Source organism: Microchirus variegatus, assembly GCF_963457635.1.
Source record: "Microchirus variegatus genome assembly, chromosome: 5".
NCBI lineage: Eukaryota > Metazoa > Chordata > Actinopteri > Pleuronectiformes > Soleidae > Microchirus > Microchirus variegatus.
Window position 1 is genome coordinate 21355868 of NC_139806.1, and position 26296 is coordinate 21382163.

Genomic DNA, 26296 nt, shown 5'->3' on the forward strand with positions numbered 1-26296 from the left:
GCCACGCCCATCTTTGTATCCTGCAGTCTCTCTCGTGCGACAGAAATGGCAGCGGCAACTATTTCTGTTGAACAAGACCAGTTTTGTTGTTCGGTTTGCTTGGAGATTTTGAAAGACCCGGTGACGATTCCCTGCGGACACAGTTACTGTTTGGACTGCATCGAGGATTACTGGAACACAGCCAAGCAGAAGAGCCAGTACAGCTGCCCTCAGTGCAGGCAGGTGTTTAACCCGCGACCTCTGCTCAGTAGAAACACAGTTCTGGGCGAAGTGGTGGAAAAGTTTCAGCAGAGTGAATCGGCTCATGTTGCAGCTCAGCACGCGGCCAAACCCGAGGAGGACGACGTGAAGTGCAGCGTTTGCAAAGGGAGGAAGAGCAGAGCGGTGAAGTCGTGCCTGGTGTGTTTGGAGTCTTTCTGCGTGTCTCACCTGAGAGTCCACGAAGATCGCTTTCGTGGCAAGACTCACAAACTGATCCCGGCCTCGGATCGGCTGAGGGAGAAGCTGTGTCCGCAGCATGACAAAGTCATGAGGCTGTTCTGTCGCACGGACCAGCACAGTGTTTGCTCTCAGTGTGTCCGAGAGAGACACAAGGGCCATGACGCAGTCTCTGCTGCGCACGAGAGAACAACACAACAGGTGTGTGTGTGTGTGTGTGTGTGTGTTTCAACTTCACCACAATTCTCCTGTTTATTCATCCCAAACTTCACTTTCAACTAAGATTAAATTAACTTATAATACACGCTTATGTCAGCGTGCATACGTTAGCAGGAGGTTTGATATTCGTTTTCGAAAGACATTTTCTCATTCTGATTGCTGTAGTAGTTACCAATGGTAGACAGCTACTTACTATAGGTGATGGTTTGTTGACATGTGCCATTATTGTGAAACAGTATGAAATTAAATATTTTAAATATTCTCCAAAAATCAACAAATATACATTTTCCCATTCTGATTGCTGCAGTTGTTGCCAATGGTAGACGGCTTCTTACTACAGGTGAAGTCTTGTTGATATTGTTTAACAGCACTTTTCCTGTAGTAAGTAGCCGTCTACCATTGGCAACTACTACAGCAATCAGAATGGGAAAATGTATATTTGTTGATTTTTGGAGAATATTTTAAATATTTAATTTCATACTGTTTCACAATAATGGCAGATATCAACAAAACTTACCTGTAGTAAGTACCTGTCCACCATTGGCAACTACTACAGCAATTAGAATGAGAAAATATATTTTTGTTGATTTTTGGAGAATATTTTAAATTTATGATTTCATACTGTTTCACAATACTGGCAGATATCAACAAATCTTTACCTGTAGTAAGTAGCTGTCTACCATTAGCAATTACTACAGCAATCAGAATGAGAAAATATCTATTTTCTTGATTGAGAAAATGTCTTTCGAAAACGAATATCCAGCGAATATCAAACCTCCTGCTAACTTATGCACGCTCTTTAAGCGTGTGCTTAAACAAAAATTAAGGTTTTAAATTGGCATGCGTTACTGAGTTATGGCTAAATAACTGGTGACACACGTGAGCTATAATGTTGCATTATGTCAAATTGGTAACATTACAGTGACACGTGATGCATGTTGAATTAGCTGTCAGCAGTTTGTGTTTTCAGTGTAAACATGGATGTAAAAGCAACTGCATCAGTTCTCGAAGATGTTCATCTACAGCATTTGTATTCAGGTTTAACCTGGTTATGAGCTGTAGGCACAAACTGTGGCTTTATTTTGAATCGTGAACATAATGTACTTTGAAAAATGTGCTCCAAATTATGTTAAACAAACAAACACCAAAAAGGAAGTGACAAAAAATAAAATGTCCAAAATGGAGTAGGGAGAAGACTAATTATTTAATCAGACCTTCTTATATATAAAGTAAATGTGTGAGATCTAAGTTCTTCCTCCTTTCTGTACCTGGGGAAAATCATATTTCTGTACATTAGTTTTTAAATAACTTGTTTAAAGGTGCATTATGTAACAAATCTAAAGCAACTGGCCATAAAATCCTCCTAATATGTCACAGAGACTCAGGAATAATGTTCATATAACAAACTGAACTCACCAACAACAACAGTACAGACAAAATATTTGCATTAAAACAAATATTTTGCAGACTGCAAGTCATGTTTATGTTTTGAAATCATGTTTTGGCATGTGGCGCCACCTACCGCCGTCTACCAATCATTGCAGTCAGTAGAGTCTCAGCTACCGAGCAACAACGGGTTGCCAGTTACGTCGGCAAACGAAACCTAAAACACCTCGGTATTTTGAACTTGAATGTAGTAACTGTTTTTGGCCACATTCTTACATATGGCACCTTTAACATCCTGAGATACACAAGGTTTTTAAAGTTGTACGGAACAAATGTTTATTTGTTTTACTACATTCACTACTACTGTGTCCACTGTGGCCGCGTAGATAAAGAAATCGGCAAACAAGACCAGATTTATTTATATGGATTAACATTATTATTATTATTCTATCAACCTTCCACCTGTTTGCTGCTTATGCTACAGCTTTGACTCACGCCTATATATCTTTACAATAAGGTACAAACAAAGTAAACAAATCATCAAGTAAACATTAGGTAATGAACTAATATAGTTAATATCACTAATAGCTGGTGATTTTCATTATTATTTTATTAAGCTAATATTGTCAATCAATAAGTGAATGTTTAATATTTAACTAATAGTTTGCTCAGAATCAGTTAACCATTTACTAATGATTTAGTTTTTGTGTACCTTAAGTGTTACAAAACACCTTTTTAGTCACTTTATCTGATTATTATCATATTATTTAAATGTAAACTTTCTCTTACTAATCCAATCAAATTTAATTTATAAAGTACTTTAAAAACAACAGCTGAAACAAAGTACATCAGAAGTACATAAAACAAATAAAATATAAACACATAAGACCTATTTCCTATTTACTGTTTTTGTCTCTTAAATATGATAATCATGTGACACTTGTATGCTTTAATTGTGAATTTGTGAAATACTTTATCTGGATTGAGAAAAGTGTCTTAAAAATATTATATTACAATTATTTTTGGGATATTTACAAGCATGTCTGGCAGCTAAGATAAAAGACGATCTTAATGAAAAGGATTCAGTCAATTTAAAATGTTGAATTGCATGTGAAATTGGTCCTGGTTGTTTTATTCACAGGCCGAAGGTTGAATTCTGAATGTTTTTCTTTTGAAAGTCCAAAGTTTCCATCCTGAAAGTGAACTGTGAAAGACTAAATAGAACAGAGCAGCCTCAGGAACTCACCTGTGTCACAGTCATTTCTTGCCTCCTCACAGAAAAAACTCCAAGAGTCGTCTTTGAAGTCTGTGCTGAAATTGAAGGAAACGGAGAAGGAGCTGAGATATATAATCAGATACATTAAGGTGAGCACACGCACTTCCAATACAAGAGCCTCCGATACAAGAGTCCGCAGACGTGGACTGAGTGGAATTCAAAGTGGGACACGTGTGATGATAAAAGTTTATCTTTCCCAGCACGCCACAGAGGCGGCAGTGGAGGAGAGCGAGAGGATTTTCTCCAGGCTCATCCGCTCCTTAGAGAAAAAGAGCAGCGAGGTGAAAGAGCTGATCCGAGTCCAGGAGAGAGCGGCTGTCAATCAGACTGAGGAGCGGCTGGAGAAGGTGCAGAGGGAGATAGTGGAGCTGAGGAGGACTGAGGCAGAGCTGGAGAAGCTGTGTCACAATGACGATCACATCCACTTCCTCCAGGTATGAAAGCAAAGTCTCATCTGGGCAAAAGGCCTGGATTATAATTCTTTAATACGACCAGGACGTTTGACATTGAAATCTGAAGATGCTTCAGAAGGAACTCTTTTAAATCAGGCCTCATTTGAAAGACTTTCATCTAAACCATCAGTGATGGGATATAAAATCATTTATTTTGGACTAACCCTTTACAGCAGGGCACTCAAACTCACACTTATTTTAAAATGATAATAATAAACTGGCCCAAATTGACCAACAGTGAACAACATATTTATAATGATGATAATGCATTCAACATTTAATTACAATTGTCTGTGTTATTTTGATTCCATTATATTTCTCTTATTTACAGATTCATTTTGCATCATGAATGTTGGATTTTTTTGTTGTGAACTATATATCAAAACAGTTTCACTCTGAAATGGTGTGAAATATCATAAATGCAACATCATGATGGATTATCAAGATATATAAGTTTTAATTTCTAATCACACAGTTTATTTTTTTTCAACTGACCGGCCTCCTCGTGACCAGAAGTTCACTGGCTTCCAGGTCATTTTGAGTTTAAAGCCAAATTGGCATGTTTTAACAGGAAATAGAAATGTATTCAACTTTATCATTTATATGAATTAAAAGAACTTTATTAAGAGGTTATCCTCCTGAAACAACACAGTTTTTTATGATCGGTGTTTCAATTTGGCAGTAGTTCTCTCTGGGCGTAGAAAAGTATGCTTTTATTACATCTCAAAGTTGATAATAATGTCGTATTAACAGAGTGAATTTGGACCTTAAATTTAAAAAAATGTCAAACATTGTACAGTACAACTGGTTTACAGCACATCATCAGATATCAATGTTTACACTACTTTGTACAGATGCTTATGTCCGATTAAAAGGGAAGAGGCATCAGCAGACCAAGTTGCTTAGGGCCCCCTTGACCATCAGGGGGCACCCTATAGCATTTATTCATGGTATTGTTGAAAAACTTGCTAGGCAATATCAGTACAACTCTTAGTATTGTGCCAAAACATGATTTTAAAATATAAACATGATTTGCAGTCTGCAAAATATTATTTTTAATGCAAATATTGTGGCTGTACTGTTGTTGTTGGTGAGTTTATTATTATACGAACATTATTCCTGAGTCTCTGTGACATTATCTTATGGCCAGTTGCTTTAGATTTATTATATAATGCACCTTTAATTAAAAAAAAAAAAAAAAAAATTGGTGTTAGTGATCACATTCATCATAACCGGGTTCATGTGAGCTCAGCACAGTGTGACCCGCAACGTCTCCTCAAACTGACGACTGGCGCCGTCATTAATTAGATTATTTACGCCTGTGGTTTTTCTACAGTCAAAATGTCTGCTGTGCAACAAAGAGTCTACTGAACGAAGTCAAACAACAAAATGATCTACAAACATACATCTGTGAAACTCAGCCCTGAAGAGCAGGCGTGTCTGTGTGCGTTATGTGATCTGTATATTGTTGAGGATTCATTTCATTTTGTGCTCCACTGCACCCAGGACAATGGCTTTAAACGGGCCACGGGAAAGAACCCTGCTTTATTTTGGTAAAGGATATATAGATCTATGTCTGAGCCAGATTTATAGAAAAATGCATTGTTGTTCAGGAACAGAATATTGCATCTAATTTATGCAGAACTACACTACATGTATATTGTTAGTGTGCCATGTGTGATCGCCTGTGTATCCCGTTTGTGGTGTCTTATGAGCTCTTAAACAAATGATTTCCTGATTTTTCAGCTCCTAAAATGTGAATATTTTCTGGTTTCTTTGCTCCATATAGCAAATAAATCATTTAAACCGAATGGATTTTGGTTTATGGCCAATTACTTAGATAATCGATTAGTTGCAGCCCTAACACAGTTTTTATCTCATTAGCTTGTTTGTTCATGAAGACTTCAGAGAGCCGCATCTTCACTGTTAACTTAGCTCAGTGTGGTTTTTGTCTTTTAAATACTTTAAAGTTCAGGAAGTTAAAGCTAAACACTAATATACTCAACATGAATTACTAATGTATGTTCTAAAACACCATTCAACATGGTCATTGTTCCTGCAGAAGTGCAAGTCTTTGCATTTCCCTACAAAGACGGTGGAGATGCCCAGTGTGGATACACTTCCATATTTAATGTACAAAACCATGAGGGACGGCCTGGCTGATGTGAAGGACAGTGTGGATGAAATATTCGAAAAAGAATTCAACAGAATCTCCGAAAAAGGTACATGTCAATTCTACCAGATTTGTTTTTGGTTAATATAATAAAAAAGTAAATCTATTTTCAATCATTTTTCCCTCCATTTTAGTGATTTCGTTGAAGGAGAGCAGCAATCATAGCTCCTCTGAAAAGACCAAAGGTATGTGCTATAGAAAGGGTTGTGTGTGTATGCTATAATTCAGTTAAGAAATAATTTTGCTCCTATTTAAATGTTCTTATATTCAACAGTAAAAAGTGTGGACATACCATACAACACTGAACCAAAGACTAGAAGTGACTTCCTACAGTGTGAGTGCAATCATTTCACTGAATACTATGTAGTGCACAGTACACAGAACAAAACAAAACGTTTTGGAAAAAATGTTTTCAATTGTTAAAGGGTGGTTTCACCCATTGTTTTCCCCCACTTGGTCAAATGAAGAATACATTTAAAATCATTATGATGTTGCTGTTTGTTTAATTCACATTCTATTAGTCCAGGGGTTCTCAAAGTTTTGATACCTGAGGGCCAATTTAGGAACCCAACATTGGACTGAGGGCCACCAAAGAAAAAAAACAAGGAAAAAAACCAGAAAGAAATCCCATTTGTAATAATTTTAATGACCAGATTGCAGTTCTACAGTTTAGCGTAATATAAGCCATAATATAATGTAATTTAAGCATTAATATAATAACGCTTTATAATTTACTGGGTAATTACCCAGTATTTTGGCCATTGTTCTTACCATCTAATTACAGGTTAATACCAAGTAACACATAATATTTATATATAACCAAGTAATATTTCTGTTACCATTTATTAACTGGGTAAATAGCTAGTAATTGGGGGATGTAGCTAACCGATTACCAGCTTATAACCCAATAATACACTAAAATTCACCATATAGAAACCAGGTAAATACCCAGTATTTTTGTTTACACTTATTGGTCTGTATCCAGTAATGTCCAATAAACATTTAACAAGCTTAGTACCTCCTGGAATAAAATTATCAACTGTAATTCATTGCGGGCCGCCAGAAATGTTTCTGCGGGCCCCATTTTGAGAACCAATGTATTAGTCAGATTAAATTTGACCAGTTTTGATTTATTAGATTTTTACTTTTACTCAAAACTTGATGGAAATGCAGCAAGTAGGTGTGGGGTAGTGTAAGGCTTTTAAATTAAGTCTCTGTTGTTGTGAGGATGAGACATTTATCTCTGGAAATGAGCAAACTGTATAGTTTTTGAGTGAAGTGGCCCTTTGAGTAATTTAGAGCTAGGAAGCTACAGGAAAGCTCCTTGATGAGTGTCTGTTAGTGTAGCCTTCTGCTTCTTTGTTAGCTAAAATCTGCTGGGGCGGTACCTGATTTGAAACACCTGAGGGGCCAGATCATCCGCTCACATGGCTTCCAATATCACTGCTATGCTGATGATACCCAGCTGTATCCGTCATTCCCCCCAGACAACCACACGGTCTCTGCACAAATCTCAGATTGTCTCTCCGACATCTGCATGGGTGAAAGCCCATCACCTCCAGCTAAACCTCTCTAAAACTGAACTGCTGGTCTTCCCAGCCAAGCCAACGATACATCATATCATCTGCATTAAAATCGACTCCCCATCTCTGGCTCCTTCCAAGACAGCAAGAAACAGGTGTCATGATGCCGCTTTGCACTATTCAATATAAGAAACACCAGACCATACCCAACTCAACAGGCTACCCAGCTCCTAGTACAGGCTCTGGTCATCTCCCACCTTGACTACTGCAACACCCAGCTAACAGGCCTCCTAACCTGTGCTGTGAAACCACAGATGGTCGGCACTTTCACCTCTATCAATCAACTGGTACTATCAAGCGTCTGCCAAAATGCTTAAATGTGTTCTGACCATTTGTATGAATATTTAAATTCAGGAATCATAAAAGGTTAAGCTACGGAACGATAACAATTTATTGTGGGCAAAAGATTGAGCTGTGCTTTTCTGTAGAGCAGGGGTCTCAAACTCAAACGACCTGGGGGCCAATGTGTACCTATTGTGGTCAAGAGGGGGCCAGCGAACAAAAAGTGGGACATGAAACAACTCTTCACAATATTGCACACCACCGTATACTTAATAATACTATTTATGATGCAAAAGTATTGTATGAATATCAAAAACAGACATTTATTTTAAATTACATAAATAATAGTCTGGACAACTGTAATTATCCGACTTTTTGAAATGTTGATCTCTTTTCAGATCACAACGATATAACCTTTGATCCAAACACAGCCAATCCTTATTTATGCTTCTCCGACGGCCTGAGGGGAGTGACCACGCGTTCAGACCCACAGCCCTACCCCGACCACCCGGACCGCTTCACCAGCTGGGCCCAGGTGCTGTGCAGAGCCGGCATGGCCGGACGCTGTTACTGGGAGGTGGAGTGGACCGGAAATGGAGGGGCTTCCGTTGGCGTCTGCTACAAAAACATCAGCAGAAGTGGAGGAGGCAGCGACAGCAAACTGGGGCACAACTCCAAATCCTGGAGCCTGGACTGTTCCTATTCCCTCTCTTCATTTCAACACAACAAGGAGAGTGTGGCCATCCCAGCTCCCAGCTACAGCAGGGTAGGAGTGTACCTGGACTTCAGGGGTGGGACTTTAACTTTCTATGGTGTCTCTGACACCATGGTTTTACTTCATAAGGTCAAGACTACATTCACACAGCCTTTATACCCGGGGTTTTGGGTTGGATTAGGTTCAAGTTTGAAGCTGTGTTCTAATTAAACCTGGTCAAAAGCATTTTACAGTCGACATAACCCTATAAATAATAAATACATTTCACACAGAATAATGAAACTGAAAGATGTTTGTGCTCAAAGCTTTGATTTAATAAACCTGGAAGCGAGGAGCAGCAGAACTGTGGAGCTTAGATCTTGTTGAAGGCAGCTACATCTACACTCTGGACCTGCAGAGGAGAGAAACCAAGTGAACATGTACACGTGAAATTATGCTATTGTGATTTATTGTATTAAACTCATTTAAAAATCAATAAAGGCTTTAATGTCACACATATGACTTGTGTTCATAATTCGATTATAAATGAATTCATTTGCTTATAATCACCGTCTATGTATATTGCTCAAAAGACCTTGATGCAGCAGCGCAAGTGGCTTATTCTGTACATTTTGTCATTTTTATTTTTTGTCTAGCATCCCCAGGTTTAGTGCTGTTATTACCAGGAATACATGTGGAAACACTGGTATGATTATCTTTCATAATATGTATGAACTTTATGTCTCGTATCTATGGTACGTTTTAATTAAAAACTGAACTGAAAGATCTTCCTTCCCAACAGATGAAAGCACCAATTTAATCAGCGTGAAGGCAATAGCCAGTCTGACCTCCAAAATGACTAACCTGTAAACTAATTTTCCACTTAAAATCCACCCATATCCCCCCCAAAAATCTACTTGTCTGATTAGGGAGTGACAATTTAGAGACACATAAAAAAAAGTGACCGTTACTTACAAAGTCCTCAAACTTGGTGATCTCCTCCTCCAGGATGTCTGTGCCGACTTTGTCGTCCTCGACCACACAGTTGATCTGCAGCTTCTTGATGCCGTAGCCCACTGGCACCAGTTTGGACGATCCCCACAGGAGCCCGTCCATCTGCACCGAGCGCACAAACTCCTCCAGCTTTGCCATGTCCGTCTCGTCGTCCCACTGAGACGAAACAAAACAGATGTTCACATGTTTCACAGCAAGTCAAGTTGAATTGAAAGAATCACAGAGCTCAGGTTCGCACTGATGTAGTTTGAGAGGTTTCCTCTGATACGTACAGGTTTAACATCCAACAGGATGGAGGACTTGGCGATGATGGTAGGTTTCTTGGACTTCTTTGCAGCATAGGCTTCCAGGCGCTCTTGCTTCAGGCGCTCTGCCTCCTCGTCGTCTTCATCACTGCCGAACAAGTCAATGTCATCGTCGTCACAATTTTCCACTTTCACCTCTATGACTGGTGCGGCCTCGACCAGTGCAGCCTGTGAAAGAATAGAACAAGAAAAACATGTGAGTGTTCAGAATCGTGGCCTGAGTCAGGTTTTCAGAATATTTAGACTCAACTTTCTTTTATGTTTTGTTTTAAACCTCCCATAACATGTAGGCTGTTAGGGCCAATTCCCATCTTAACCATCAAGCTCAACCCTTAATCTTAACTGGTCCTCAAAACCAAGTGTTGAGGGTTATTTTGTCACTGAGAAATGGGACACCCCTGAAATGCAGATACGTCTTCAGACTGTGGGGGGTACAATAACGCGAAAGCTGCATCCAGTCAACTCCAAAAAAGAAGAACACATTTACGTTACGATTATTTATTCACTCCGTTTGTCAGTCCAGTTATTAGGTTGTCAGTTAGTTATAAGATGATACTCATACAAATACCACAACCACAGACATATTCAGCTGACAGTTACCACACACCACGGCTTATTGAAAAGTAAACGATCGATTGTCCGCACCGGCCGGCCATTGACAAAAGATCGTAAAATAAAAATAAATGTTACGCAACAATGACGTCAGTAATCCATAATATGGGCCTAAACTAAGATAAAACAATGGTTTTCATAATTTTTATATCTCTATTAACAAAGAAAATACTTAATTTGTGGCGTACTAGTTACGCTGCTTTCGGTGTCATCTTTGTTATGTCAAAACACGCAATGCATTCTGGGTAGCCCTTGCTCCCAAGGGTGGTCTCGGAAAATCTCAATATTGAGGGAGATACAGCCCTTAAACTTGCCCCCAATTTTTGATAGTTTGAAAGTTAGTTGGCTGAATTGTACCAACTTAGTTGAATCATCATACAACTGCCTTATTAGACTACTATAGTGCATAGCAATAAACTGCCTACACAGAGTGTGCTTTATGCAAACAAGAAGGAAAAAAAAACACTAACTCTTGGTTATCTACCTTAACACAGGGAACAGCTGCTGGTGCAGAGGGTTTTTCCAGCACAGCTACTCTGGACTCCAGCTTCAGCAGGGCTGCTCTCATTCCCTCCACCACTGACGAGCAAAACAACAAAGTTAACTCCGAGTTACTATTAAACCATGACAAGTGAGCAAAGGTGTGGAAACAAACAAAAACAAACCTTTGTGCAGAGTTTGGTTTTCCAGCTCCAGGCTCTTCATGCGTGAAACGAGCTCCTGGTCTCCTCCTGCATTCGAGGATGACTGAGGAAAGATGAAGACAAATTAAATCGAAAGTTACGTATGTAACTACGGTTCTATGAATCCTGGATGACCGCCAGAGGCGGTGCTTTAGCACTGAATGTATCCATCTTGCGCATGCGCAGGTCGAGTGTTTATACCAACAAAGTCACCCATGACCCCTGATGACGCCGGCTAGCCTATATCTTCCGGTGACATCAGAGGATCTGTTCCTGTAGAATCTTCTCGCGAAACCACGAGGATTCTGAGTGACAGAACGCTCTGGCGGTCATCCAGGATTCATAGAACCGTAGTTACATACGTAACTTTCGTTCTATTTCATCCTTACTGACCGCCAGAGGCGGTGCTTTAGCACTGGATGACCATAACAACAGAGTCACGAGGAATGCCAGTACGTACCTCAGTGGGAGGGAACGTTAGAGGCGGGCAGCAGGGCCACACCCAGTGGGTGGGGGGTGGCCACATTCACCCGATAGAATCTGGAGAAGGTAGTTGGTGATGCCCACGATGCCGCATCACAGATGTCTCCCAGGGGCACGCCGCGCAGCGCCGCCCATGATGTAACAACGGCCCTCGTAGAGTGGCACCTCACCCCAGCTGGCAGGGGGCGACCGCTGTTTTTATACGCCCGGGTGATGACATCCACGATCCAATGCGAGAGTCGCTGTTTGGAAAGAGCATGGCCTTTCTTAGGGCCTCCGTAACAGAGGAACAGCTGTTCTGAACTTCTTATGCCTGTGGTCAGATCTATATAGATTCTTAAGGCCCTGACAGGACACAGAAGTCCTGACCTTTCCTCCCCTGCTGGGGGAATAAACTGCGCCAGGTGAATAGGTCGGTTAAGGTTTGACGCTGACAGAACCTTAGGAAGAAAAGCCGTATTCGGCCACAGAGTGACCCCTGAGCCATCTGGGTTCCACCTCAGACACAAGTCGCTCACAGAGAGAGCATGTAGCTCCCCGACACGCTTTGCTGAAGTGATAGCAAGGAGAAAGGCAGTCTTAGTAGACACCCACTTCAAGTCCGCCTGCGCCAGGGGCTCAAAGGGGGGCAGGCACAGGGCATCCAGCACCAGGGGCAGATCCCAGGCTGGGATTCTCTTTGCCCTTGGAGGTTGTAATCTCAGGGCTCCCTTTAGGAAGAGGGACACAAGTCTGTGGCACCCCACGGTGTTGTCACCGATTTGAGTGTGTCTAGAGGAAATGGCCGCCACGTAGACCCTCAGAGTAGCAGGGGACCGTCCGCTGTCCAGGAGTGACTGTAGGAACTCGAGAATTCTTGTAATTGGACAGTGCACAGGGTCTTCACCCCTGTCTGAACACCAGGCAGAAAACAGTTTCCACCTATTCTCGTACTGTGCTCGGGTAGAAGGCGCCCTCGCATTTAGTATGGTGTGTTGGACGGTTTCTGGACACTCTGCCAGCAGCGGGTCGGGCCCTGCAGTGGCCAAACCCAGAGCTGGAGGCGATGAGGTTCGGGATGCCAGACCTGGCCCCCGAGCTGAGACAGGAGATCCAACCTGTCGGGGAGACGCCACGGTGAGCCGTGGCAGAGCCTGTGCAGCAGAGGAAACCATGCCCTCCCTGGCCAGAAGGGGGCCACCAGTAGCAGCCTGTGGCCCTGCTGGAGGACCCTCTGCAAAATTTGAAGGATCAGAGGCACTGGTGGAAAAGCATAGAGTAGACTCTCTGGCCAATCGTGGCCGAGAGCGTCCTGACCCAGAGGGCTGGTTTCCTCCGTCAGTGAGAACCAGAGGGGGCAGTGGGTCGACTCTTCCGTGGCAAAGAGATCCACCTCTGCCCTGCCGAACGCGTCCCATATATTGAGCACCACCTCTGGGTGAAGCCGCCACTCCCCTGGTGGAGGCTTGCGGCGTGACAGGGAGTCTGCGGCCCAGTTCAGTTCCCCCGGCAGATACATTGCCCTTACGCTGGCTAGGCGGGGGGCCGCCCACGACAGGAGGTCCTGGGACACCTGCAGCAACCGTGCGGACCTGGTTCCTCCCTGGTGGTTTATGTGGGAGACGGTTGAGACGTTGTCTGACCGCACCAGCACATGCCTCCCTCCTAGGAATGGGAGAAAAAACTGCAGCGCCATGTGCACTGCCCGTAGCTCCAGGACATTGATATGTTCCAAGCGGTCCTGTGCGTTCCACAGGCCGCGAGCTGTCCTGTTCTGCCACACAGCGCCCCACCCTGTGAGGGAGGCATCTGTTGTGACAGTCTCTCGACGGGATGCGATGGAGCCCATGGGCATGCCCTGGAGGAGAAATGATCTTTCCCTCCATGGGGCCAGAGCGATGAGAAAGCGCCGTGATGGCCTGAGTATCCTGTGTCGGTGTCGCTTGGCGTCTAAATGGAAACTGTTCAGCCACCTCTGAAGGGGGCGTAGTGACAGCAACCCTAGGGGAACCACAGTGGCAGCAGCGGTCAGCATGCCTAAGAGGCGCATATATTGGACGTAGCGCAAGCAGCGGCCCTTCTGAAAGAGGAGAAGGAGGCGGAGGACATCGTCTACACGCCGAGGTGATGGATAGGCCCTCATGGCAACGGCATCCAGGGTCATCCCCAGGAAAAGTGTTCTCTGTGAGGGAACCAGGCAGCTCTTCGTGAAGTTCACTCTGAGCCCGAGCTGGGCCACATGTGAGAGGAGAGTCGCCGTGTCTCTGGTCACCTGAGACCGGGATGGTGCACAGACCAGCCAGTCGTCCAGATATGGCAGGATCTTCATGCCCTGCGACTGCAGGGCTGAGAGGGCTGCTGCCACACATCTGGTGAACACCCGTGGCGAAAGGGAGAGGCCGAACGGGAGCACCTTGAACTGATAATGGCAACCCTGAAAAGCAAACCGCAGGAATTGCCTGTGATGTGGTGCTATGGGGACATGAAAGTATGCATCCTTCAGGTCTATTGAGGTAAACCATTCCCCTCTGGCCACAGTACGCAGAACCTCTGCGGTACTGAGCATATGGAACCTCAGGACCTTCAGAAACCTGTTGAGTCCCCTTAGGTCGAGGACAGGGCGGAGTCCACCATCTTTCTTCTCCACTAGAAAGTAGGTCGAGTAGAAACCCCCCGATGACAGGGGGTCTACTGGTTCGATGGCACCCTTGTTCAGGAGGGCGGACAACTCCTGTTTGAGGGCACGGGCTTTTGCCGGGTCGCCTATGATTGTCATCTTGACCCGGCCATGGTTTGGGGGCCGGCGTCGGAACTGAAGTTTGTACCCGTAGGTTAGGGTAGAAATCACCCAGGGGTCCGAGGTGGAAGCAGCCCAGTAGCTGAGCTGCTGCTGGAAAAAACTGCCGACGACCGGCCCCAGACTCTCAGCGCCTGGTCCCCCGGCCTCTAGGGGCCCTGGGGGGACGACGGGCAGCGTCGAAGGTCTGAGGATATCTAGGGGGCAATCGTTCAGGGGCTCGAAATGCCTGAGGCCCTCGTTGAGCTGGCTGTTGAACCGGTCGCCGAGACCTGGGGTAGCCACTGGGTAGAGCCTGTGGATGGGAGTGGCGCCTGGGGGGAGCTGGAGAGACCCTAGGCCTGTCTGGAGGAGGCATACTTCTGCGAAGCCCAGAGAGCTGCTGTCGAGTCTGCCTGGCCTGAACTGTACGCTCGAGCGCCTGTACGGCAGCTGACCCAAAGACCTCACCAGGTTCCACCGGGATGCTGCGGAGGGTTCTCCGGCACGCCTCAGTGAGAGGTGACTGTGCCAGCCACACATGGCGGCGAGCCTGAACTAGTGTGGACATTAGGCGCCCCAGCTCTCTGGACACCAGGGCAAACGCCTGTAGAGAAGCATCGCTAAGGCTGTGGATGGAAGAGTCCAGCGTAGCCTCCTGGAGGGATGCTGAGAGAGCCAGCATCAGATGGGACAGGGAATTGCTAATGCGTCCCATGCGTGCTGCTGCTTCGTAGGCCCTAGAGAGCAGGTCATCTGTAGCCCGACACTGGGGACGTGGGCATCTGGCGTCCGGTCTCAGAGCCTCATCGGGTGAAACGATGAGAGCCGCTATAGCTGGCTCGACCGCAGGCATGTGGGCCAAGCCGAACTTGGCTGCGTCCTGCATGGCTGCCAGGGCCCGGGCATCGGCTGTTGCATGGGAGTGCGCTCTGGTATCTCTCCAGCATGCATGCAGCTCCCTCAGGTATTCATCCGACGGAGGCACAGTAAAGGTGGTAGGGGCTGGTTCACGCCTGAAAAAGGCACTGGCGGGAGCCGGTTGAGCCTGCGGGATATCCACCTGCAGGCGGGCAAGGGCCATGCGAATGATGGCACCCATGGAGTCATCCCCTGACCCAGCACCGCGACTGCGAGCTGAGGAACAGGAGCTCCCCCCAGAGGCATGAGAGGCAGCATCCTGGGGAACCAGGTCTGCCCCATAGTCTGTGAACTCGGTGGCTGAAGCTGCCACAGAGAGCACGTCCTCATCTGGTTCGAACATTGTGTGGGGAGCGGGAACATCCGCGTCCGCTGCACTGGTCCCAGACTGGATGGCTAGGAAGAGGGTCTTCATCTGGTTTAACTCCTCTGTCAACTGGTCCACCTTGGAGGCCAGTCTAGACTCCTTAGCCCTCTTCCCAGAGGAGGCGCCCACAGCCTCTGCAGCCCGACGCTTAGGTCGGTTAGGCTGTGCTGGTGGCAGTCGCTGGGCTGGGGTCAGCTGGTCCGGTTCCGGAGCATGACCCAGCAGGTGTTCAACCTCAGCCAGTCTGGCAACCCGCACTGCCCTGGGCATGAAGCTGCAGTTCATGCACGGATCCTCCGACAGCCCCTCCCTCAGGTGTCCGAGGCCAAGGCACGGAGGGCACCTATCATGACCGTCCTCCGGCTGCAGGGAGGCCATACAGGTCACACAGGAGTGGTCCCCAAGCATGGTGACAGTCGGCGGTTGTAGAGTGGGAGAAGCAACAGATGCTGGGAGAGGGAGCGAGAACACTGCCTTCACCAACAGGTGTCGCACGGCCGAATGTAGGTAGGGTTAGTGGTTCTTCACACTAACTATGGGGCCAACGGCGTCCGCCTATGCTGGGAGAGGGAGCGGGAACACTGCCTTCACCAGCAAAGGTCAGCTTGCTGCGCCGAATACGGACTGTCACCACCGAGCAGACGCAGCTCGATATGCTGCTGTTACTGCTCTTTCTCTTCGGGTAGTGTATACACCTGTGATGGGAGAGGGAGCGAGAACACTGCCTTCACCAACAGGTGTCGCACGGCCGAATGTAGGTAGGGTTAGTGGTTCTTCACACTAACTATGAGGCCAACGGCGTCCGCCTATGCTGGGAGAGGGAGCGGGAACACTGCCTTCACCAGCAAAGGTCAGCTTGCTGCGCCGAATACGGACTGTCACCACCGAGCAGACGCAGCTCGATATGCTGCTGTTACTGCTCTTTCTCTTCGGGTAGTGTATACACCTGTGATGGGAGAGGGAGCGAACACACTGCCTTCACCAACAGGCGTTTAGCACAAAGCGGGTACTGTGTACCGGTTATACAGACGCTAGCTCAAGCAGGCGATGCTAAACCGCTAGCGCCCGTGACAACAGAAAATGTCGGGAGCGTACAACGCCGTCACCGATTATATTAACAAAGTAGATCTCAGTATACTCAGCCAGTAGTAGCGTTGGCTGATCCAAACTTCTTTTTTCGGAGTGTCCGCGGCGAACCGGGACGAACCTTCCGTCTCCGCTCGTCGCAGCCCTTGGAGGGCGAGCAGCTCGCAGCTCCGACAGATTGTCGCAAGGCTACCAGCGACGAAGCGGCAATGAACGCTGTAATTCAGCTAGAGTTCGCTGACATGCGTCTACCTGCAACGCGAGAAGATGAAAAGGAACAGATCCTCTGATGTCACCGGAAGATATAGGCTAGCCGGCGTCATCAGGGGTCATGGGTGACTTTGTTGGTATAAACACTCGACCTGCGCATGCGCAAGATGGATACATTCAGTGCTAAAGCACCGCCTCTGGCGGTCAGTAAGGATGAAATAGAACAGCCATGCATCACACAGCAGACCGGGGGTGAAACTGAAATGTCGTGTAGCAGGTGCATTTCAGATCCAATCAAAGTCTGGGTTGAAGCAGCAAGCCACAAAAAGTCACAATTTGTGGGGTTTGACAAAAAAAAAAAAAAAAAAAGGCCATGCAAGGTCAAAAAACAACAAAAGATTTAAGAAAAAAAACATCACAATGCAGATGGATTAAAAAAAAAAAAAAAAAAATCCAATTTCCATTTATCAATGTCAGTATTAGGGCTGCAACTATTCATTAATAAATAACTGCCAATTATTTTGTTAATTATATTACCTGTTCAAACGTGTTTTATAATTAATAAATGCTGCTTAAATGTGAATAGTTTCTGGTTTCTTGCTCCATATAACAATGATATTATTGGTAGGGAATCATTTGATGAATTTACAGATTAATCCATGTCACATTAGTTGCAGCCCTGGTCAGCATGCACATATTTGTACACAAACATTCAATTAGGAACGACTTCATCCATACCATGAATAAAATGACAGAAATTCCCAAAAAAACAAAATAAATAAATTTGTAGCTTCTGCCCCAAGACTGAAAGCAGGCAAACTTAACTATACAATTGGTTCTCAATCATGTAGTTCGTCATGGTAGTCTTCAAGTGCTTCAAAACGAAGGCAACTGCATTCTGTTGAGGCTTCTTCAGTTCTTCAGTCCACCCAAACATATAAACTGAGGAAGTCTTTTGGATGAGCAAGAAATGTCTTCGAGAACCTGACAGAAATTCAGTTTCCTTCATTTTTAGCGCTTAAAGAATATATGAAAGACAAAACTTGATCTGGTCGGGTTGGAATAATAAGCTACCTTGAACTCATTTAACTGCTGAGCTTTAGGATTTGATAGGTAGCTGTTTTGTCTGAACAGTGTGAGGTCCCTGTGTCCAGTCTTTGAGCCAAGCACTGGCAGACATTACAGTAGTTTCATGAATTACTGTGAATAAAAATGACTTTTACCATGACAACCACAACAAATAAATTTAATAATATTTAGCAAAATAACAGTCATTAGCTATTAAACAAGATGCAGGCTGATGGGTGAAATCATGATGGTGGTGCAGGCAGCAGTGGGCACAGACAGCACACTCGGCTGTCCGCCTCAGCCTTGCAGCATTCATTCAGCATTCAGCCAAACTGAATGTGGAGGACTTACATTTCTGTGCTGCCTCTTCTGCTGGCGCCCTTTGGCCTGATGCAGGGCCGTTTTCACCTGATATACAATGTTACAGGTAAGGAGGAAAAAGACAAGTAGTGGTTGTCGGAAAGGCAGGACTTATACATGGATCAGAGTCTTCAGTGACATATTTATGTACTTTAATATTCAATGCAGTCAAACAACAACAAAACACAAGTAGTGCCAAAACAGGAAACATGAACCAGCAGCTCTGCAGCACAATGCCTCAAGTCACTATTTAGGCTTTTCATGGAAATGGTAAAAAAAACAAAACAAACACTGGTGGTCTTATTTTCCTACTCCGACCACCCTTTAAAAAAAATAAAAGTATCAATGAAAGCAAAAAAAGGAACGTACTGTAAGAGAGTTTGGATCATTTAGTATGCAAAAGCCACCACTTTTTTGGGAGAAAAGGGAGAGGATATGCTGCTTCACTATTAGAGGTCACTGATTCTTACACACTGCATTCAAGTGAAAAAAAGAGACACTCATGTAAACACAAACGGATTAGAAATTAAAGGTTCAGCGAATATCATGTTCGTTAACAAGCCAAGGTAAAGCGTGAAGTATGAAGTAACTGAATGTAGCAAGCATATAATCTCCTTTTATCAAGTGCATGCTTGAGGCTTTTTTGTCAATTAAGGCTTATTTTTTCACAAGTCTTTTCTGCTCTAATCACGTTTCCCTTAATTATTGTAGAGCTGGTGCACACACATCGCCATGTACAGTCCAATCAATATACAGAGACACCCATCTGTATATTGTCTGTGGTCTGCAGCTCATTCATAATATAGTACTCACTCGGTCAAGGGACTGCTGGATTGTCTTTCGGGAATTAGCAATGTCCTGCAGGATGGCATTAGCATCTTTGTCCTACAGGCATGTGTGGGTGAAGCAGTAGGAGCAATGAGGGGAAAAACACAAAGCCGTGTGCAGAACAGACAAGCAGGACAGCCCACACACAATCAATAAGATGTGGCTGTTTTTCATGGATTGATGATTTTAAAGGCGTTTTTGAGAAAAATAGCCTGTGAATTAAAGCACCTCGATGAGTCATTAAAAAGCTCTGGGTTATCAAGTTGTGTCTGATGTTGCAATATTAAGGTTAAACAAATTTTGGCAGCTGACATGAGAGAACATGATGACCTAAAGTCCACCTCTCATGGGGCATGGGTCATTGTCCTATTTCAGCATAAGGAGACCGGAAACCTACAATCGTTACTGAAGCTACTTTCTGTTTACTACTCTATCAGCTGCCAGACCACCTGACCCCTCTCAGTTGGCCGAGTCTCCTCTACAGCAAGTGTCTTCTTGACTTGTCATGGAAATAGCTGCTGTGAGCCGCCGAGTGCCGTGACAGGTGACGATTACGCAACTACTGCTGAAACCAACAGGCCTGTGAGTGACAGGACCCTGTGCAGCCGCTGAGCAGCATGAGCCGAAGTGGTTTTGGCCAGAAGTAGGAAGTAGGAAAATAAGATCCAGAAATTTTACCAGTTCTGAGAATACACATTTAAAAAGGTTTTGCACTGGTGCTGCAAATAAAACGTAAATTTAACACATTTTGGACTCCAGTGTTGTTGTACCTGCTGTTGCTGTTGCTGCTGTGGTATGGAGGGGCCATTGACTCCCTCGTAGAAGCGCTTTTCTGCCTCATCGTAGCGGTGTTTGTCGAACCAGATGTTCTCTGTGGCAAGGCACTGCAGTCCACTCATGTTGGTACTGAGAAGGCAATTGAAGAGTTATGGATGAATTAAGCCTCTGCAAAAACACCACTATGTTGACAGTTCTTCTCTCAATTAACAGTAATTTGCAGGTGTTGGAGTTGCAGTGACAGAAAATAAGCAACAGCAATTTAATTAATTGGAAACAAAACATCATGCATCATCACAGATTAAAAACATGGATGGAAAAGAGAGATAAGTTATAATACAATTTCTTATATCACACACAACCAGCAAGCTGACACACCCATCTGTATCACTTTCCACCGCTAATTTTGCTGAGGTTTGCTTGGCGTCTACACCTTTATCAGTCAATGAAACAGAGTTGCCAAGTCTGCAAAGCCTGGACTAAAGAACAAAACAATGCTCACTGCCCACAAGACAAAGCCCTCTGTGAAACCACAGGCCTGCCTGACTGTTGAAACACGCACTGGTAAATTACACATAAATACAAAAGCAACATTGATACAACGGGAATGCCATTATTAGATTAGGTTGAGACGCTAAAACACCAAACAGCCATTTAAAAAAACTAAAAATAAATGAATTGAACATGGTAATTGTTGAGATAAGGCAGACATCCAGCAGCTCAATAATATTGCAGGAAACAGCAGTGAAAGTTGGCTTGGGCATAGACGATATATAAAAATAGAGATTGTCCTTCAGTTGCAAAACACACTCCTGTTATGAAGCCCCCGGTTTGCCTGGAGCCATAACAGCTGACGGACATCTCAAGCAACCAGGCGATACAAGCCGTCAATCATGCCAATGTCCACTCTTTCGTGCCATGCTTCGTCTTCTTTCCTACATTTATTTTCCCATATACTTCCATTCAAGTTTCCCAGGCTCCACTTTTCAAACAAGACACCTACATCTATTTTTGCATACAGTCTATGAATGTGGGTCAACTTTTGCTGGAGCCCCTAACATTAGCTCGTCAATGGACTGACGAGGGCTTCGGGTTAAAGAAAAACCCAACACATTTCCAAAAACCAGAACTACAAAATTATACACAATACACAAGTAAGCACAACTGAAACAGACCAACAGAAATGCAGACAGACAACAAATGAAAAAATCATCATTGATTATAAACTGAAAACAAACATCAAGTCCAAATTCCTTGTGTGAAAAGTGTCATACTTGTCCCATCTGGGCCTGTTTTCCGTCTCAGAGAAGCCTCTCTTCCTCAGGAAAGGCCCCCTGCTGCCTTTTCTCCCCTGCTCGGTCTCAGAGGAGGTGCGATTGCGGCCTCTACTGGACTGGCGGTGAGGGATACCGGAGGCCTTCACAGTGGTGACAGGGTGGCCGTGATCCTGCGACTGAGTGTTAGTGCGTCTAGAGTGGAAGGTCAAAGAGCCTCTGGTGTTTGGACTCCGTGGAGAGGAAGACAGCGGTCTGCTGTTATTGGAAGCGAGTCGACGTTGGTAGATGCCCTCTGCCTGCTCGTAGGAGCTGCGGTTATACCAGACTCCCTCAACCTGCACGGCCTGGTGACTTGGGCTTTGGCCATAGGAGTTGTTCGCCTCCATGGAGGAGCTCAGCCACTCTTCCTCAGCACCAGAGCTTTCTGACCGTGTACTACGCCGCATCCTCCCAAACTGGATGTTGTCTCCACTGATGATGCCTCTCTCCAAAGTGGGAGCATTACCCTGTCTGAAGGCACCGGCAGGCACGGCACGCTGAGGAGCTCCTCTTTGCTGACGGTTTGGTGAAGATTGATCCATTTTTTTTTAGTTAAAAGGGAGGTCTTCTCTACTCACGTACAAACCAGGTTTATAGAGAGGGAAGAAGAGTGACAGCTGGAACCTGAAGCTGTTAGTGGAGTGTAAATTTAGAAGAAAATATCCCTCAAAACACACGGTCAATATGTGATGTCCATGCTGTCTTGAAAGAACAGAGGGATTGATCAAAATCTCCCCAACACACAAAAAAAACGGAAAAATAATAGAGCAAGTTTAACCTGCAGTTTGTACAAATCAACCAAAGAACGCAGAAAGGACTGTTTAAATAAATACTTTCATGTAGAGCTGCAACTAACGATTATTTTCGTAATCGATTAATCTGTCATCAGTTTTAATGATTTCTTTGTTATGTGGAGCAAAGAAAATATTCACATTTAAGAAGCTGAAATAATCAGAAATTGTTTTAATCATGAAAAAAGCTTCAAACCGATTAATCGATTATCAAAATAGTTGGCGATTAATTTAGTAATCGACTAATAATCAATTCATCGATTAATCGTTTCAGCTCTACTTTCATGATGTAGATTAATGCCCAGAGAGGGTGCAACTGTTCATTGATCAATCTCACGTTGGACTTTCAAAAAGCACAGCCAAAACAAACAAGGCAAAATCTAATGTTGAACATACGGGACAACATCAGGTTAATGATTGTTTCCTCAATATTCACGGTATTGGGGCTGCAACTAACGATTCTTTTTGTTGCCAACTAATCAATAATTTTTTCGATTAATTACGATTATATATTTTGGACTTGTGTTTCACCTACATACAGTGGTCTCGCGTGTGCTTTAATAACACATTTATCACAATTAAATACCTGAAACTTATTATGAAATTATCACAGATTTCACACAGCTTAAATATCAAATGAATATGTTCCAAATCACACTGTTGATAAGTGAATGAGGTTTACAATTCATCATAAACGGTAGTATCGACAGGGGCTGAAATTACGTATGTCAAAAGCAGCTTCGCCTGTACTACCGATTACTGCCGCAAAGTACACATTAACACAAGTGAACTAGTGTTCGCTAAGCAAGCTTCTTCCAGGATTTTCCGAATGATAGACGTACGACACAAACGCATTATGTACTTGGATCATAGACTGATGGTTAATTAATAAATTAACCATTTAAAAATATCTACCAGGTATCAACGTCACCTCTCTTCAGTATGTGATGATACAGTGGCTCCGGGGTGTCGGCATTTAAGGTGTACGTGGACCACTGTAGTGCTACCACGGAATGAGAGTTGAATTTCACAGAGATTGCATTTAACATGTTTCGCTGGTTTATTTTCAGTGAAATGTTCCCAAACTTTGGAAACTTAAGATCAGAGTTTTTGAGCCATCCATTCGTTCCACCGTAATTTGTGCGTTCTTATCTGCTTCCTTGCGGGATGCAAACAGCGAGCAATACTGCCCCCAGCACTTCCTGTAGCTAGTTCTGGATAGTTTGAGTGAATGCGTTTGGTCATGCTTGTTTGCACTGCAGTTACAGATGAGCATGAAGTGGCCAGTGTGTGATTTTTGTAGTCGACGTAATCGATTTTAATCGATTATTCTAAAATAAACAATGAAAACAATGAAAAGTACGCTCTTAAGTGTATGTCAACAAGTTTTACTAAGAGAGAAATGATCCAGCCTGCACAGCACAGGAATCGCTCTAGTGTGTAACAGGACAAAAAGCATCTCTTCCGACAACTCTGACTGAATCTTTTCCGACAACTCTGACTGAATTTTGTGTGAGAATGTCTGGCTCACCATTGTTTTGGCATGCGGAATGCCTATGTACACTACCTATTGTAGAGTGGAATATTGTATTAATTTAAAATATTTCATGGGTAAAAAAAAAAAAAAAAAAAAAAAAAAAAACTGTACTGAAATGTATTGTTTTATGAAAGATACATCTTCAAACAAGCAGGCTAAAACATCTAGTGCAAAACATTAAAATAAATTTCACAATAAAAAAACCCACAAAAAGCACTACTCACAATGCACTGGCCAAGCAGGAAAACCTCAGCTGCCACTTTAGTAGGTTTAACCAGCTAAAACTACCTACCTGATTAATTAAAAGGATTTAATTCAATCTCATGGTCATGAGAGGATATAGTTTGTGTTAGTGCACAACTGTAGTGTTTTCATATGAAAAGGTTACTACTAGGCCAAGCAAGTTGCAACAAGAAATGTATGTATTTATTAATTGTTTTGTCACTTACAAATTGAATGTAAATTTACTGTTAAATAATTATTTTACTTTGATTTTCAAAACTAAAAATTTGCCTAAAATGTACCCATCTTTCAGCGTTTTAAAAAGTTGATTTAAACCCTCTTAACTAGAAGCAAATGCCACCTATTTAACCATTCATGTTCATGAGGGTATGATTTACTGCAAATGTGTCATGTATTACTTTCAGCACGAAGCATCTCTCCTGCCATTAAACCAAAAACTGCAATAAATCAGTGCATGTTGTAGCTGAAAAGCATCACCATGAACACTCACCTGAGGTTAAAGGAATGGCAAGCTAATGTCCAACAGACAATCAGAGACCACACAGTAAAGGAAAAGGATTACTTGCAGTCCAATATGGGAAAGAAAAATAGTACTACAGTTTATTTCAGCATTTCCCAAATGTTCTATTTGAGGACCTACATTTTGAAGAGAAAAACATGACCCTGATTGCAATGAAAATCACAACAAACGCAGATTTATGTGGGGCTGCAACTAACGATTATTTTTGGTGTCGACTAATCTATTGATTATTGTTTCGATTAGTCGACTAATCACGATTATCTTCTTTAAAATCTATATGGGACGTCTGTTTAACCTACATACAGTGGACTCACATGTGTGCTTTAATAACACAACATTTATCACAGGTAAACACCTGAAACAAATGATCACAGATTTCTTACAGCTTAAATATCGAATGAATATGCTCCAAATCACACAGTTGATAAGTGAAAGAGGTTGATAATTCATTATAAACGCTAGTATTGACAGGGGTTGAAATTAACCCATTTAGCACCATAATAATAGATATATTTATATACTTTCAGGGGCAGATGATTCAAATTGCACGAAGTAACGGTAATTTAAAATACACATGCGCCGCGGTGTCACCGGTGATCCCCGTGGTTGTAAAAGTATGTCAAAGCAGCTTTGCCTGTAATTCAACTCGTTTCAATTAATTTAGCGCTCGCTAAGCTAGCTTCTTCCATGATTTTCCAACTGATAGACGTACGACACAAACGTATTATGTACTTGCATCGCTGTCTGGTGGTTAATTAATAAATGAGCATGTGATTTAAAAATATCTACGAGGTTACAACGTAATTTGTGAACTCACTTCTCTGTGGTACGTGATGATACAGCGGCTCCGGGGTGTCGGAGTTTAATGTGTTCGTGAATCGCCATAGTGCTACCGTGAAACGAGCATTTAACGTGTTTCGCTGGTTTATTTTCAGTGAAATGTTCCCAAACTTTGGAAACTACTGGTCGGAGTTTACGAGACTCTTCGCCTGTTTACGCCATAATTCCTGTGTTCTTCTTCTCTGCTACCTTGCGGGATGTAAACAGCGAGCAACACTGCCCCCAGCACTTCCTGTAGCTAGTTCTGGATAGCTCGAGTGCGCGTTTGGTCGTGTTTATTTACACTGCAGTAACAACTGAGCATGAAGCGGCCGGTGTGTGATTTACAATAACATGTCGCGTTGACGCTTAAATTTGATCATCGACGAATTTATGTAGTCGACGTAATCGATTACATCGAGTCGTAGACTAATCATTGCAGCCCTAGATTTATGTGTTGGATATCATTTTGAAAAATAGTAAACACATTATTCCCAAAAATGTTTGGTAAATTTAACCAATCATATTCAGTTTCAAACAAATCTTAATTAAAAGGTTGGGAAATGTGTTGTTTCTTTGGGGACCCGCAGAAAATTCCTTGCGACCTATCTGTGGGTCCAGACCCAGTCTTTGGGAATTGCATTTATATCACAGAGATGCAGAGAAGAATATGCACTTCACAACAATTACAATAAGTACAATAAGGAGGCAATTCATCTGCAACACCAATGTCATAACAGGGAATAAATAAAGTTTAAAGAGTAGGGAGAAAGTCGTGATGCATTACACACGCACACAGTAGTTTAAGTGACATGAAGTTATTTTGACAGCCGCCCTTCAACTAGAAGTTAGACTCGAAGTTTACCACGTGGCGCTTATAAATGACAAATTCCGAACAGCTTGTGGGTTTTACAAACAGTTACACTTGATGCTGTGTCATGTCTTAAAACTACAACTTAGGTGTACTTACTTCTGGGCTTTATTCGACGTTTTATGCCTCGGTGACCGTTCTTTGGCGTAGTGCCTCGCTCGTAATCCGACGGTAGAAGAGAGCTGGCATTACCGGGGAGCCTGTATTGTCCGGTGACAGAGGGGGGA

The 26296-nt window shown here is 43.6% G+C and overlaps 2 protein-coding genes across 8 annotated transcripts; one reads left to right on the plus strand and one right to left on the minus strand.

Annotated features, from left to right (window-relative positions):
- Positions 1 to 8869, plus strand: LOC310927093 (E3 ubiquitin/ISG15 ligase TRIM25-like). Of its 2 annotated transcripts, XM_083889338.1 has the most exons (7): positions 1 to 639; positions 3322 to 3408; positions 3520 to 3753; positions 5834 to 5993; positions 6079 to 6129; positions 6219 to 6278; positions 8208 to 8869. In XM_083889338.1, the coding sequence occupies exons 1-7, from the start codon at positions 46 to 48 to the stop codon at positions 8732 to 8734; spliced, it is 1713 nt and encodes a 570-aa protein (XP_083745464.1). In that variant the 5' UTR covers positions 1 to 45; the 3' UTR covers positions 8735 to 8869. The 2 variants fall into 2 exon arrangements, with proteins under 2 accessions (XP_083745464.1, XP_083745463.1); XM_083889337.1 differs by having other exon boundaries at positions 3322 to 3753.
- Positions 8772 to 26296, minus strand: eef1da (eukaryotic translation elongation factor 1 delta a (guanine nucleotide exchange protein)). 6 transcript variants are annotated; one of them, XM_083889339.1, is made up of 11 exons: positions 26169 to 26257; positions 24350 to 24371; positions 21247 to 21918; positions 19966 to 20101; positions 19181 to 19252; positions 18359 to 18415; positions 11100 to 11181; positions 10919 to 11013; positions 9790 to 9990; positions 9479 to 9673; positions 8773 to 8915 (listed from the first exon to the last, which is right to left on the minus strand). In XM_083889339.1, exons 3-11 carry the CDS (start codon positions 21828 to 21830, stop codon positions 8877 to 8879), a joined length of 1461 nt encoding a protein of 486 aa, XP_083745465.1. In that variant the 5' UTR covers positions 21831 to 21918; positions 24350 to 24371; positions 26169 to 26257; the 3' UTR covers positions 8773 to 8876. The 6 variants fall into 6 exon arrangements, with proteins under 6 accessions (XP_083745466.1, XP_083745465.1, XP_083745467.1 ...); XM_083889340.1 differs by lacking the exon at positions 24350 to 24371 and having other exon boundaries at positions 8772 to 8915; positions 26169 to 26229; XM_083889341.1 differs by lacking the exon at positions 19181 to 19252 and having other exon boundaries at positions 8783 to 8915; positions 26169 to 26256.

Excerpts from the sequence above, each read along its gene's own strand:
- LOC310927093 (XM_083889337.1), top strand. The coding sequence starts at position 46 with ATGGCAGCGGCAACTATTTCTGTTGAACAAGACCAGTTTTGTTGTTCG. Across the intron at positions 640-3,321 it reads ACGAGAGAACAACACAACAG|AAAAAACTCCAAGAGTCGTC; the intron begins GTGTGTGTGTGT and ends GCCTCCTCACAG. Across the intron at positions 6,279-8,207 it reads TAGAAGTGACTTCCTACAGT|ATCACAACGATATAACCTTT; the intron begins GTGAGTGCAATC and ends ATCTCTTTTCAG.
- eef1da (XM_083889340.1), bottom strand. The coding sequence starts at position 21,830 with ATGGATCAATCTTCACCAAACCGTCAGCAAAGAGGAGCTCCTCAGCGT. Across the intron at positions 19,253-19,965 it reads AGCAGCAACAGCAACAGCAG|GACAAAGATGCTAATGCCAT; the intron begins GTACAACAACAC and ends ACATGCCTGTAG. Across the intron at positions 9,991-10,918 it reads CAGCTGTTCCCTGTGTTAAG|GCTGCACTGGTCGAGGCCGC; the intron begins GTAGATAACCAA and ends ATTCTTTCACAG.